Here is a 15,410-nt window from a genome sequence, read left to right on the forward strand (position 1 = left end):
TCTTTACAGTCCACAAATCATCAAAAACCTTTTGTCTGTTCGTAAGTTTACCCGTGACAGTAATGTTTCTATTGACTTCGATCCCTTTGGTTTTTCCTTGAAGGACCTCAAAACGGGACGTCTCCTGTCCCGCCACAATAGCACGGGCAATCTTTATCCAGTTACGCCACCAACACTTCCGCCTCAAGCCTGCTCACTCACATCTACCTCCTTACCTTGGCGTGATCGACTTGGACATCCTGGCGCTCAAGTCTTAGACCTTCTTAGTCGTCATTTTAATTTTTCATGTAATAAAAATCATGCTTCCATTGTTTGCAATTCTTGTCAATTGTCCAACAGCAAACGTTTACCATTTTATGAATCTAATTCTTTTACCTTTACCCCGTTTGATATCATTCATTATGACTTGTGGACTTCACCCATTGCCAGTACAACCGGATATAAATATTACATGGTCTTGATTGACAACTTTTCACACTTTATATGGGTATACCCACTTAAATATAAATCAGAAACCTTCCCAACCTTTACCAAATTTCATAGAATGATTCTCACCCAATTTAACCGTCATATTAAAACATTCCAATGTGACTTGGGTGGTGAATTTGACAACCATGCTTTTAAGGACTTTAGCTAACAGCACGGCCTCTTGTTTCAATTTTCTTGCCCGCAAACATCTTCCCAGAACGGCCGGGCTGAACGTATGATTCGACGCCTCAATGATATCATTCGTGATTTTACTTATTCATGCCCATCTTCCGCCTACCTTCTGGGTGGAAGCCTTGCATACAGCCGCCTATCTTCACAATATTCTACCTACAAAACGCCTTAACTTTTTTACCCCTACATTTGCCCTATATCTCCGCCACCCAACCTATGATCACCTACGTGTTTTTGGGTGCGCATGCTACCCAAATTCATCCGCCACTCAACCCCATAAGTTACATACCCGCTCCGTCCGTTGCATCTTTCTAGGATATCCTCCCGATTTTAGAGGATATCGATGCTTTGATCCTACCACGGACAAAGTCACTATTTCTCGTCACGTTACTTTTGACGAGAACACCTTTCCATACACCATACCCACACCTAATACCAACTACAATTTCCTTGATGATCTACCACACGGTTTCACTTTCACCAGGCCCATTCCTCGACCCACACCTAAACCGACCCAGCCTCCCCCACATTCGACCTCTCCTTTTCAATTCACCTATACCCATCGTCCCCGACCACAGGCCCCGTTACCCACACCAACTCCACCAGCCTCTATACCTCCCGTCCCATCCCAAGCTGCCTCATCAGCCTCATCAGCCCCGACCGGCAACAATAATCATCCTATGACCACTCGCTCGAAAGCCAAACACACGCTTATCCACAACTATCTCTCCTGTACCCACCTCCTACTCCAAAGCCTTTACCGACCCTCATTGATTGCATGCCATGCAAACAGAATTTCATGCGTTACAGGTTAATTATACATGGGAGTTGGTGCCTCGTCCGGTTGATAAACCGGTCATTCGTTGCATGTGGTTATTTCGCCACAAATTTAAATCTGATGGCTCTCTAGAACGATATAAGGCTCGGTTAGTTGTAAACGGGAAGTCTCAAACCGTAGGTATTGATTGTGATGAGACTTTTAGTCCGGTTGTTAAACCGGCTACCATACGCATTGTGTTATCAGTTGATGTTTCCCGTTCGTGGCCCATTCATCAGCTTGATGTTAAAAACGCGTTTCTTCACGGACATTTGAATGGAATAGTCTTTATGCATCAACCACCGGGCTTCGTTGATAAACGATACCCCTCATATGTCTACAGGTTGAACAAGTCGTTGTATGGCCTTAAACAGGCCCCTCGTGCCTGGTACACTCGATTTGCAACATATATCTTATCGCAGGGCTTCCGCACCAGTGCTTGTGATAATTCTCTTTTCATCTATAGCAGGGGTTCTCACACAGCATATCTATTGTTATATGTTGATGACATAGTTCTCACGGCTTCTTCAGACACGTTCTTGCAGGAGATTATTAGCAAACTCTCACGAGAGTTTGCAATGACAGACTTGGGTCAATTGCATCATTTTTTGGGGCTTCAGGTCACCTGCGACTCTCATGGGTTATTCTTAGATCAGTCACAGTATGCAAAAGACATCATCTTTCGGGCCTCGATGTCTTCTTGTAAACCTTGCACTACACATGTCGATCTTTCTGCAAAATTGAGTGCCACAGATGGAGACTTTTTCAGATCCTACTTTATATCGGAGTTTGGCTGGCGCTTTACAGTATCTAACTTTCACCCGACCAGATATTTCTTATGCGGTACAGCAGGTGTGTTTATTCATGCATGAACCACGTGATCCGCATTATGCTTTCCTGAAGCGTATTCTTCGATACTTACAAGGGACACTTGATTATGGGATTCGGATTGTAAGGTCCAATTATCATTCTTTGACTGCATACTCGGACGCCGATTGGGGGGGCTGCCTAGATTCTCGTAGATCGACCAACGGGTACTGCGTGTTTCTTGGAGATAATTTAATATCATGGTCATCGAAACGGCAGCCTACTGTCTCTCGTTCTAGTGCTGAAGCGAAATATCGGGGTGTCGCCAATGCTGTGGCCGAGGCCACTTGGATTCGAAATTTATTACTAGAGCTGCATATTCCTTTGAGACAGGCCTCCGTTGTCTACTGTGATAATGTGTCTGCAGTCTATCTATCAGATAATCCAGTTCAGCATCAGCGAACTAAACACATTGAGATTGATATCCACTTCGTGCGGGAAAAGGTTAAAGTTGGTCATATTCGTGTTCTGCATGTCCCTTCATCTCTCCAGTATGCTGATATCTTTACAAAAGGCCTCTCCAGACAACTGTTTCAATCTTTCAGGTCCAGTTTGAGCGTTTGTCCACCGCCTGCTCAGACTGCGGGGGAGTCTTAGCCAACATATTTACAAGGACTAGTTTTGACAACTTTGTAATGTTTACAATTATCTGTAATTATTAGACAGATCTATTCCTAATTTAGTGGTAGGATATACATAGGTTTCTTCCCCTATTTAAGGGGCTCCTGTTTATTGTATCGAGGCAGAGAAAATAAGATACCACAGAAACTTTTAAAATTGACTTGTTACGAGAATTCTGTCCCACGCTTCCTTCACTAGCAATAGCAATCTCCAACTCAGAGATGGATAATGATGGGGTTTATTGGGGGGACATGCTATGGACATAAGATAAATTTCAAAGCAGAAACTGGCAATGCTTTTGGGAGATCAATGAAGAGGAAGTGGATTAATTTACAACCACCTGAAGTTTAAAAAAAGCAGGTCAGGTGCTAAAACAAATGAAATGCAACTTATGATCATCACATTCAGATAACCTTTTAACGAATAACAGGAAACAAATCAAACTAAAGGCAGTTGACAAAGGGTATGACAACTTATGATCATCACATTCAGATAACCTTTTAACGAATAACAGGAAACAAATCAAACTAAAGGCGGCTGACAAAAGGTATGAAGAAATTGGTCAACTTAAAAGGTCCCCGAAGAAAAACTTGTGGACTTTGATCACTGGTTCTCATAAATGGAATGTTTGAGACACCAAGATTGAAATCAAAATTCGTAACTGAAGCTATCTTCAGTAAGTTAAGTTCAGTTGCAGTAGCAAAAATAAAGACCAAGTAGAACAAAGGCATGCAAGCACAGGCTTCCTGAAATCAGCCACCATAATCGAACAGAAATCGGACTCATCATCACTATAGACACATGCATTGGATGAATTTATCACATACAACAATAAAGATATCAGTACTAATTTGAATATCGTCACAATTATCTGTGTACAAACCTGGCTGAAAAGATAGTCCAGAAAATGTAACCAGAGGTGGCCGAGTTTCCACAACTTTTGGCTTCGTTATAGTAATTGGAATTCGAAAAAGAGGACCACGCCATGGGGCTCTGCAGTCTATCCCATACACTTCAAAATAATGTAAACCATCACTAAGCTTTGTAGGATCCACGACCACACTGATAAAAAAAAAGGAGTTGGCAAATGTTTGGTCAGATAATCCACATAACCTGAAGGTCTACAAACTTGATATAAACATGAACTGAATTGAAATTTATAAGCAAAATATTAGCAGAAACTACAAATTACCATCTAGGCCTCTAAAATTGATGCACAATCATAAACTATGCAATAGAGAAACAGCTAATAATTAGACATTGTCAAACTTATTATTATGCAATAAAGGGAAGCAGATTTACTTGAAGCTACGCCCATTATAAGTCAGAAGAAGATACTCTGGAGCTCTCACTACTTCCTTTCCACTAGAATGTAACTCGATACACTCTTCAAATGGGACCAATTGTTCTAAATTACTTGTGCCTTCGTGGAATTGTGGTTCAACTTGCACTGTCCACTGTTCAAGAGAAATAGTATCAAATATAGAACACCTAGAACGATTATAAAGCTGGGATACTTTAAGATATTTGTTTATACCATACAACGATGTAACTTCTCTTAGGAAAAAAAACAAGCACTTTTTTTGGTATTTTAGTCTAACACTACAGTTGAAATGTCATGAGCAATCATCTGATTAAGAAAATTAATATTGCAGTTCACTGACAACCAAAGTGAAAGGACAAATTGGTACGTTAAAAATTGCTACAGTCTCACCTCGGTAGATTGATTGCAATAGCTAGCCTCTCTTAGGTATATGCCTCGCAATGTTGTTGCTGCAGCAAAGAGTACATTGTCAAAATTGATTGAATTGAGTTTGTAGAGATTGCAATGTCAGTCAACTACAATATCCTAAAAAATGCAGTAGACTTTTCCTCTATCGAATAAACTTCGAAAATCTATGCATTCAATAAGTTAATTAGGGCTACACTCATCATGATTAAAAAACTCTGAGATTGTCCTAAAGGCTAGCCTTTTGGACTGGATGCTCCTAGAGAAGTTATCTTTTAAATGCATTATAATCTAAGGGTGGATATTCACTTCTCGAAGAGGCGATATCAACTCCAGAGTATCAAGGAAAGAGTGAGGACAAAGATGGAAGAGTAAGTTCACTCACTTGATTTTCCTGCCTGACTGATCTTTATCTTGTACCAAACGCATGGCAAATCAGCTGATTTTTTGGCATACTCGAAAGCCCTGAAAGGACGTCACTTCTAAGAGAATGCCCAGACTTTATAATAGAAATAATCAAATAATTCAACCACAAGGGTGGTGCCTGATTGGTTTGAGCTTGGGCTCCAAAGGTCAAAAGTGTTGGAGGTCCCAGGTTCAAATCCAAGGAGGAATAAAAATCCCCTTGTGGCCATGGAGGTTCATATGCGGTGACTCCGGGCTACCCACAAAGTAGGTGGTCACCCTGCGATTAGCGGCTCGTATAGCGGGTTGGATATCCAGGTTAATCAAAAAAAAAATCAAATAATTCATGAAGTAGTTCAGTATGAAGGCCAAAATCTAACTTGTCAATTTGAAGAAGGCCTTCTCCATTAGATAGTTTATCTTCTGGCAAACAGCCAATCGGAGTACAAGTGTTCTCAAGAGCCTTCCTCACGCTATACGGACTCACCTGAATCCCCTCAGCCTGCATAATGTTAACAACTTCAACAACAAGAATGGTTATATATTCCATATAATAGGACAAACAACTAAGCATATAGTAATACCTTCATTGCACTGATGACCAGAGCAACTCCACCACATGCAGATGGGGAAGACATGGATGTACCATTCATAAGCATGCGCCGCTGGAGAGTCCATGTAGGAACAGGCGCCACAGCCCCACCAGGAGCACTTACATACACACCAAGATCCCCATCAGCAGTGGGTCCTCGACTAGACCTGCATTTTGCATTCAGTTCAGCAGATGATAGGACACTTGAAACGAAGTATATCAGATAGACAATAGCTGCATCTTCATAGCAAAACCATGTTGTGAGATAAACTACTATAACTGCAAATTTAGCCCAACAGAACATTCAGTAATATCTCCAGAACCAAAAGATTACCAAGTGTACTCGAGCCCTTCAGGAGGAGCCTCAACTAAAGCATGAGCTCCAGCAGCCATAGCAGGAGAGACATAAGCACCAACTCCTATTATGCTTGATGTGGTACCCCCAGGCGCCCCCACAGTGGTCAATGCAGGCCCATTGTTGCCAGCACTGCTAACAAATACTACACGGTATTTGTTTACCACCTATATTCAGTGATCATATCCTGTAAGTGACAAAAAAACAGAAAAGCATATTCTAGAAATTTAATCCAACAGATGTCTAAACTATAACCTCATCAACAAGCTCCACAAAGCGGCCATAGTCCGGCAACATCGTGGATTCTCCATAACTCATGTTGATTAGATCACATTTGTGCTGCAAAGATCCAAACAAATTACTAAGAACACTAGGAAAACTAGAATGTGTAAACGTCCAGCAAGTAAATGCTAAAGGATAACAAAAATCAACCAGAGGTAAGAGGTAAGCTGGGAGAAAAAAGACATTATTCAGGTCAAACGTAGGTCAAGTGCTGTGACAGCGTTCAACTAAGCAGAAGATTTAAAAGAACATCTCTTAAATGACCAAGCATGCATGCAGATAAAAAGTTTGCCTCCACTCGATACTGATTGCCAACAGTTTTCTCTTCTCTGAACAGATGTGAAGAATTATGATTGCTAAAAATAAAGCGAAGTTGGTAAATAGGTCTCACTGGCGCCTTCCCCAATATTCATAGTATACATAGACCTTTTCAGCTCTTTATCTCCTCTTAAGATCTCTAATTGTCATTCAAGACACTTTCATAATTCAATATGCTCTTTTCTTCCATAAAAATCAAGTGATAACAATAGAACTTCCTGTTACAAGATAAAGTATTGAGACATGAACATATATGAGACGACAAGCAAGGGCATATAGCAGCATATACAGAAATCTCTCATCACTTGTGGATAATTTGTACAAGTACATAAAAGCAAAAGCCCAGAATGTGAAACTATTGCATGACAACGAACAGTACTTGCTTATACTTCACTGCAATAAGTATGAACTTTGAAAGCATTAGTTATCTTACACATAATACCTAGAATAGAGTTACCATTCTTGTAATTTAGCAAGGCACACACTATGCTAATATTCATATGAAGCGAAGACATATTAATCACGTATCAAATATAAAGGTGGATAGGATTTGTGTAGAAGCTGATACCTCCACAACGGCAATTAGTGCACGTGTCAGGCCTGTTCCAGTTTCCATTGAACCTAAGCGTGAGTCTCCGATCTTACATGAAATCACCTGTGCTCCAGGAGCAACTCCATTGAGCAATGGTTCCTACAAGTGTACACAGGATTTAGTAAACGACCAGGACATTCAGCAATGACTCAGAAGAAAACAAGTTGTGCATAGATTAGATAGAAAGAGAATATAAATTTCCATCGTACCTTAGGGTGGAAGGCAGTGGCAATACCAGCAACATGAGTGCCATGTGGGGAGCTGTCAGTAACGATACTCAAGATAGTACCTTCATTATAAACATTGGCAACAAACGTGCAAGCATCTAACTTGCTAAAGATACCATACTTCCGTTCAATCCTGCAGAATTAGTTCTGAGAGATCAATAAACAATTATATGGAAGATGTAATGAAGTCCTGCAGCAAGATTAATATACAAAACAAAACCAAATATGTGAAGGAAACAATGTGTACTTGTAATTAGTTAGAGGAACAAAATCAGCAAGTCTCCCACACTTGGGGTCATCCTCAAGACTCTGTGTGTCAAGAGCAACCCTCCACACCTCTCCATCATGCCATACAACAGCATCAATAACGGGCCCCTTGTCATCATAGCTCTAACATATACAAACATGGATGCACATAATTACAACTGAAAAAAAGCAAGAAAACTTCATTCAATGAGACATGAAGAGATATATCACTGACTTCTGCTTGCTTCTTCAAATAATCAACTCTATCCTGTAGGTCTTCACGAATCCTTTTCAATTTCATCTCATCAACCTTTCTTTGCTTCTAAAGATAGGAAATTGTTAGTCACACCATAATGAGGTGACGTTACAGTAACACAAATGACACCATTCAAATTTCAGAAACAGGATTAATTGAAAATTCCAGCCAGCATTAAACCTAAGGCGCATTAGTAAATTTAACAACCAATCAGTGGGGAAAAAGGCATCAAAGCAAAATGTTAAATGGCTAATGAAATTGAGATTTTACATTGTATGAGTTCTTACTTTATCTGTACCAGATAGTGGATACTGAAAAAGTAACAGAATTGTTCAATGAGTAATGAATTAGAGAATGGTTGTGATCAAGATTGTACTAGAGATCCAACTCTTATAGTATTATCTTGAACAAGATAATGAGTCTTCCAGGTAATAATCTCCACAAGGTTGATGTTCAGGAATTAAACATGTGGAAAAATGAAAGACAGACAACAATAAGTCACAGCAGGGAACAACCTGGTCGAACTCTTCAACCTGCTTCACAGCCTCAGCTATTGCTTCCTGATTCTTCTCATCCCACTTCTTCTTTCTTTCTTTCTGCTCCAGATTACAAAATTTTCATATAGATAAAAATAAGCAACTGGTTCCATAAATTCTCATAATTGTATGAAATGTAGCTCTTGGATCACTCAGAAAGTAAGGCCCACCTTCAAACGAGATATCAGTGTGTCTGTGAGAAGCTCATATATTAATTTATATCCCACATGCCAGTCCCCAGAAGGATTCTTCCAAGAAGGATTTATAATAAGAGATGCCCCTGAAATAAAATTATTCAAAAGAATTAATCATACGTAAAAAGAAAACTGTAAGCAAAACACAAGGCTTATTTGTAATCATATATCCAGCAAATGGTATACATTCAACATCCAGCTAGTCATTGAAGTCAATATAACAACTATGCACCTGATGCTCCATGAATACAACCATTTGCATCGGCCTTCACAACAGTTGCCACATCAATATCACCACTCCCAGTGCTGAGGGAAAAGAAAAGATAAGAAAAAATCTGTATAAATAGCATCATCACAGGAAAAAATATAGCAAGATTGATTGGTTGATTAGATTTCCATGGATACCAATCAATAACATCTAGGACTTTTGGCTTCCCATCCGAGGTCACCTGTAATCCAGCAGCAGCCGGATCAACACCAGAATCTGAAAGCAGAAAAATAGCAAAAAGATGAGGAAGTTTCACTTTAAGAAACCAGTCATGAGAAATTTTTAAGGTCCATCCGGTTATGATTCCATAAGAACATTTTTTTTCCTTTGCCTGATAGCCATTTAGAATTGAAAAGCCAGAAAATAGGCCATCAACTAGGAGTTTAACCACCTGGCAAGTAATACTGTTAATACGCAATCAGAGAACGTGCAGACAAACCCATTACAGCAACACAAGTTGGATAAGATACATTTTTTGTTGCAATACGATTACATAGAAATAGAACATTAAACCAAGTGACAGCAGAAAATATTATCATGTGGAAAAAAGGATTCATTAAATTTGGGACAAGGGCTGAGATAAACTCTATGAAAAGTTAGTGTCACATCATATTAGTTGTATTCGCTGATTTCAAATGTCTTAAATACGGGATGTATCAATAAAAACATGAATTGCAACTACAAATCCTGTCTACACACAAGAACAGCAATCTCAGACGCATGGCTCCTATGGTTCCAAATAAACCAAGAAAGTCTCATTCTCATCAACTGTGAGCCCCAAGATGACAGCAAATCATCTTCTTGACATGTTGCTAAGAACTATGCATACCACCCTACCCTTGATCATACTCTAGGAGTTTAAGTTCTTGAACTAAATTAATACATCAGGGCAAGCAAGTAGTTCGAACTGAAACACAAGTACTTAGAAATTTCCTCAGTGTAGATGATTATCAATGTGCATATAAGAAGTAGATGTGCACACCCTTAATTTTAATATGAAATGCAATGACTTGCCTCTTCATCTAAATCTATTTAGGGATCATTTGTTCAGATTCTGCAGGCCATCAACCTAATTTATATTTTTCATATACATACTCATGTTCACTAACTAATATCTTCGCACGACCAAAAAAGACACGGACTAGAATCAATCATAGATTGAATATCCCTACTTACCATGACAATCGAAATTTTCAGACTATTAATCAAGTTACAGATTTAGTTTTCACTTCGGTGGTCAAAACAACGAAAACTAACAAGAAACCGAGATAGTTATAGAAGTACCAAAGATTGCAATAACAACACCGCGGCCATCAAACTCCGGATGAGCTTCGATGAATCGGTCAGCGCCGATTTCTTTTTTCGGCATGAGAGAAGCGAGGAAAGACGACTCGTTCAGCTTGAACTTACGCAAAGCGCCATTGTTCTCGATTTCAGGCGATGAAGAAGAACCAGGCATGGCCCTAATGACAACACTTTTCCTACTGGTAGTGTTATTACTGTTTGTGGGTCGACTTTTGGGCGTGATGAGTACTCCGAGATGAGGAAGAGGAGGAGGAGAGAGAAGCGGCGGAGGAAATGATTGGTATCTTGACACGTACGGTCCTTTAAATAAAAATGCCGTTGGCATTACTTATAATGACAAGGGTGTTTTGGTAATTTAGTCAGGATGGCGGTGGGGGAAGACGACGACCCACCACCAGTCGCCGGGATTGGTGCGTTTGGTTGCGGTGGCTTTTGGATACTCCTCTTTCATGCACCAGTTCAGTACGTTTGTGGACATTTGGCATCTTCTGGGTCCCACCGTATCTTGGATTTCTAAACAACTAATTATCTCGTGACCTCTTTTACCACAACCACATGGGAATTTTACGTGCATGGAGAAAAGACTAAAGAGCAGGATTCATTTTTATATCTAAAGCGGGGCACACTGATGTATGAAAAATCGTCAAGAAACCCGTCCAACTCAATTCTATCATTAGGGTTCTTCATGGATTAGGTTGATCGAATTAAAGATATTTGAACAACTTAATTTAATGCTTGCAGTTTGAAAAAATTTAACCCAACCCATTTCATATGGGTTGGTCGGATTGATACTTCGGTACATTAAAATATTCTTCTAACTTATAATATGTTATTTCTCTACTTATAATTTCTTTTTCATCATCAACTATTTGATACAACTTATTCATATTTCTTACGTATATCACATTCAGTTAATTTTCTCAATTTACATATATATGTTCGTAGTTATTGAACATATATACGAATGAGTTATATAAAGACGTGAATAGATTGAAAATATGTGTATATGAAAAGCATACATGATAGTTAATTGTCTAATGTACATATTAATAAAAATTCAATAATCATATTAAATCCAATAAATAAAAGAATATCGGGTTAATCGGGGTGGGTTGGGTTCAAATAATAGTAACTCAATATCAACTCAATACCTACGTTTGACAATTTTACAACTCGATTAAACATCGGGTTGCTTCGGGTTGAGTTATTTCGGGTTGAGTTATTTCGTGTTGGGTTTGGTTGATCGGGTTGATTGAGTTGGTCGGGCTTTTGAGCACCCCTACTATTAACAACTCAATTAAATCCAACTTGTTAAATTGGTATAAATCAGTAAGCCGTTAATTAAGAGGGTTAAGATTAGGTTAGTCCTAGCTCAACAAGTCGCTAATATATAATTTCTATAAAATTTTATATAATGTTTATAGAGATTATGTTTGTATTTCATTTGAACTAAATATATAGGTTACCCAACGAGATTCATGATGACAAATGATCTAATTAATAAGAGAAATTATTGAAATCGTTTTTGCAACAACAATAAATGGATGCTGGAGAATATGAATGATATTGGTAGACATGTAGTTGACAAATCTATCAATCCAAAGACGGTCATTTGATGTTGTACTTTGGTGGGAAAAAAATGTTACTTATAACATTTCATTACAAAAACATGAGGTGTTAGGATATCTAAAATGCCTAAGCGTCCTAATATGATATTTTCTTGGATGAAACAAAAAAAAGTCTTATCTAAAATAGTTACAATATGTTTATAGGTTGATTTTGGGCGTCTTACCAAATTTTTATGACGTCTTTAAAATAAAGTGTTGTATAAATTATTTTGTACGGCAACACTTGAAAAAGTGTCATATAAACATATATGTCATATACACATATATGTCCCATAACTAGATGAGTTTACGGGACATTTATCAAAATGTTTCTATAAAATAACTAATACGGCATTTTATTTAGAATGTATTATAAAAAATTTGTTGAAACGCCCAAAAACGTCCTATAGACCTATTGTAACATTTTTAGATATGATGTTTTATAGTTTGGTCTTATAAACCTAAGTCTTATAAATTATTTCATTCGATATATTCATGTAACTACTAATCCGTTAACCCAACCCAACTCATCTCAACCCACAAAGTTTAGGTTGGTTTGGGTTATATTTTTGAATGGGTTAGGTTGGGTTGGGTTGGTTGAGATTTTTCCAAACCATCATAATTAGGCCGGGTTGTAAAAGTGACGTAAACCATCCAACCCAACCCGCATATACCCTAGGTGGGGATGGTATTATTTGTCTTAATCATATCCTAATTAAAAGATTTAAAACATTAAATATATGTATATAGTGTGTGTCATAGGTTCAAATGAGCAATCTGAAAGGAAGAAGTGTTCCTAGTCATTAGATTAAATTATTAAATATATATATATATATATATATATGGGCACGTTGAAATGAAAACCGTGCATTTTTAAGAAACCGTGTAAACCAATTTCGACCAATAGGAAAATTCTTTTTTTTCTAATTAAATTTAATCAATAAGGATATTTCGGTCATTTACAATATTTTCTATCAAATATGGAAGTTATTAATAAATCTTAAGTAAGGAAATGTAATAAAGAAAATTGTATAAATGGTAACATTTAAATATTTAATTATATTAAAATATTAAAATTTTGGATTCATATATTCTCATGAGTTATAATCAGGAAACGTGTCATGATGAAACAATTGAATTATAAAATGAAATCATCAAAACGTAGATAAATAAATAAAAATCCACAAAATGAAACAGGTTTCATGAACGTGAAACCGGTTCATGTTGCAAAGAAATTGGGTGAACCGAAACATTTTTATAGTGAACCCGTTGTATTGATGGTGTAGTTAATCCGTTTTTTATGAGAAACAAAATAAAACCGGTGCATTTTGAAAAAAAATTATGAAAAGGAAAATAAAACAGGTTTCATGAACGTGAAACCGGTTCATGTTGCAAATAAATTAGGTGAACCAAAACATTTTTATGGTGAAACCGTTGCATTGATGGTGTAACCGTTGCATTGATGGTGTAACCGTTGCATTGATGGTGTAGTTGATCCATTTTGTTGATGAAAAGAAAAATGAAACTGGTGCATTTTGAAAATAAATTATGAAAAGGAAAATGAAACAGATGAAACTGGGTCTTGTTGCAAATAAATTATGTGAACCGAAACATTTTCATGGTGAAACCAATTTCGTTCATATAATGTAATTCAAAATTTAAAATATTCACTCCATATAATTGAATATGGTGTGTATACTCATTATTTTTATATGTTTTATTGATGGATGTGATTTAAAGTTAAAAATAATATATTGTTTTAAAAAATGAAAATAGTGTCATTAATATCGAGAAGGATGTTACCACATGTTAAATTTTATTTACCATTTTTGTCCTTATTGTTGAAATAAAATAAATTTTTAATATATATATTTTTTTAATTTCCTAAAATAAAGTAAACTAATCTTGACCATTGATCAAGAAAATGGATGGATGAGATTGGTTTATATAGTTTACACAAATGGAGCAGGTTTTTATTTGAACGCTCCTATATATATATAAGTAGGATCATGGATGTCCTACATGGCATCAGCAGTATTTCAAAATTCTAAATTTTTGGAATTTCTTATTTTCTTTTACTCAAAACATATATTCTTCTCCATCTCACTATCTTCTACAATCACTCCAATTATATCCTCCTCTTCCCTGTCCAAATGACAATTTCCTCACCATTGATTGTGTTCTCTCCTCTCCATGCCTCACACCAGACACCGCTTTTTTTGCTTTAAGGTTCAAAATCGATGCATATGAGTGTGTTCATAATTGTCGATTGTTTTTTAGAAATTTTCGATGTAGAATACTTCAAGAAGATCTTAAAAGGAACATCAACTCGGGAAGCTGCTTTGATTTTGCTAGTTTTACAGGTAGACGAGAGGTTAACAACAATCATAGCTCAACTGATTTTAGGGGTGTGTTTTAAATTGTTGATTTAGGGTTCATAATCGCTGCACATGATTGTTAATTGTTGATTGTGCATTGAATTTTCAGAAATTCTCAATGTAGAACAGTTCAAGAAAATATTAAAAGCTGATATTCGAGTAGTATACGAGAGGTTAACAACAATCGTAGCTCAATTGACTTTAGGATTGTGCTTTAAATTGTTGATTTAGGGTTCATAATCGTTGCACATGATTGTTTTCTTAATTGTTGATTGTGCATTGAATTTTCATAAATTCTCATGTAGAACACTTCAAGAAAATATTAGAAGTTGACATTCGAGTAGTATACGAGAGGTTAACAACAATCTTAGATTAGTTGATTTTAGGGTTGTGTTTTAAATTGTTGATTTAGGGTTCATAGTCGTTGTACATGATTGTTATCTTAATTGTTGATTGTGCATTGAATTTTCAGAAATTCTCAATGTATAACACTTCAAGAAGATCTTTAAAGCTGACATTCGAGTAAAATCATGTAACATCGGTTACGCTAATTCTTAATAAAAAGAAACTATTTATCCAAAAGATTTTCCATAAAATAATCTCCAAGCAAATACGGGATATATGTTATAGATTTCCACCAAAAATAGAATAACGAAGCCTGCAACCGACGATTTTCGGTACTATAATTCGGGTCCAAAAATACAAATATATCTACCCAAAAGTATTATATACATAGATACAACTCAAAACGATATATGCACAACAAGTACCAAAAAGATATCCAGGATCTGGAATCCTACAAACAGATCTAAACTGCTTTATCTTTCCCTTGGACAACTACCGACCTTCCTGAAAAGAAAATTTATTCTAAAAAAATAAGCGACAAGGCTTAGTGAGATTATACCAAAGCTTATAATTATATATTTTATAAAAAAATACAAATATTAGACGAAACAAAACAGAAAGAATCGCTTATTTGTGAATTAGACTGTTAACTCAAAAATCTGCCAGAAATTTGCCCATAGTGCAGTACAACCAGAGGCTCTGGTCGTCCAGAGGGCCTCWGGTCCCRAAGGACTTGGAGTCYAGAGCTCTGGTCTATACAACCAGAGGCTCTGGTCGTCCARAGGGCCTCWGGTCCCRAAGGACTTGGAG

The 15,410-nt window shown here is 37.1% G+C and overlaps 1 protein-coding gene across 7 annotated transcripts in view; it reads right to left on the minus strand.

Moving 5' to 3' along the window:
* The window catches only part of LOC112526125 (tripeptidyl-peptidase 2), a 25,816-nt gene extending 15,119 nt beyond the window's left edge, over positions 1-10,697 (minus strand). For 6 of the 7 annotated variants that reach the window (XR_003070483.1, XR_003070482.1, XR_003070481.1 and 3 more), the window contains exons 1-17: positions 10,250-10,697; positions 9,103-9,181; positions 8,930-9,003; positions 8,674-8,783; positions 8,483-8,563; positions 7,947-8,033; positions 7,713-7,855; positions 7,448-7,598; positions 7,215-7,337; positions 6,302-6,385; positions 6,026-6,213; positions 5,684-5,858; positions 5,480-5,601; positions 5,080-5,159; positions 4,680-4,738; positions 4,268-4,422; positions 3,849-4,027 (exon numbers count right to left, since the gene is read on the minus strand). Coding sequence is in view for 3 of the 7 variants with exons in the window: in XM_025136515.1 (XP_024992283.1) it covers positions 3,849-4,027; positions 4,268-4,422; positions 4,680-4,738; positions 5,080-5,159; positions 5,480-5,601; positions 5,684-5,858; positions 6,026-6,213; positions 6,302-6,385; positions 7,215-7,337; positions 7,448-7,598; positions 7,713-7,855; positions 7,947-8,033; positions 8,483-8,563; positions 8,674-8,783; positions 8,930-9,003; positions 9,103-9,181; positions 10,250-10,595 (2,236 nt within the window). In the remaining 4 variants the exon portion in view is untranslated. Of the gene's footprint in view, positions 1-3,848; positions 4,028-4,267; positions 4,423-4,679; positions 4,739-5,079; positions 5,160-5,479; positions 5,619-5,683; positions 5,859-6,025; positions 6,214-6,301; positions 6,386-7,214; positions 7,338-7,447; positions 7,599-7,712; positions 7,856-7,946; positions 8,034-8,482; positions 8,564-8,673; positions 8,784-8,929; positions 9,004-9,102; positions 9,182-10,249 lie in introns of all 7 variants that reach the window. The other variant, XM_025136516.1, reaches the window with a different exon arrangement.
* Positions 10,698-15,410: the final 4,713 nt, after the last annotated feature.

This window comes from Cynara cardunculus (assembly GCF_001531365.2).
Source record: "Cynara cardunculus var. scolymus isolate 2C chromosome LG 13, CcrdV1, whole genome shotgun sequence".
In the NCBI taxonomy this organism is placed as follows: domain Eukaryota; kingdom Viridiplantae; phylum Streptophyta; class Magnoliopsida; order Asterales; family Asteraceae; genus Cynara; species Cynara cardunculus.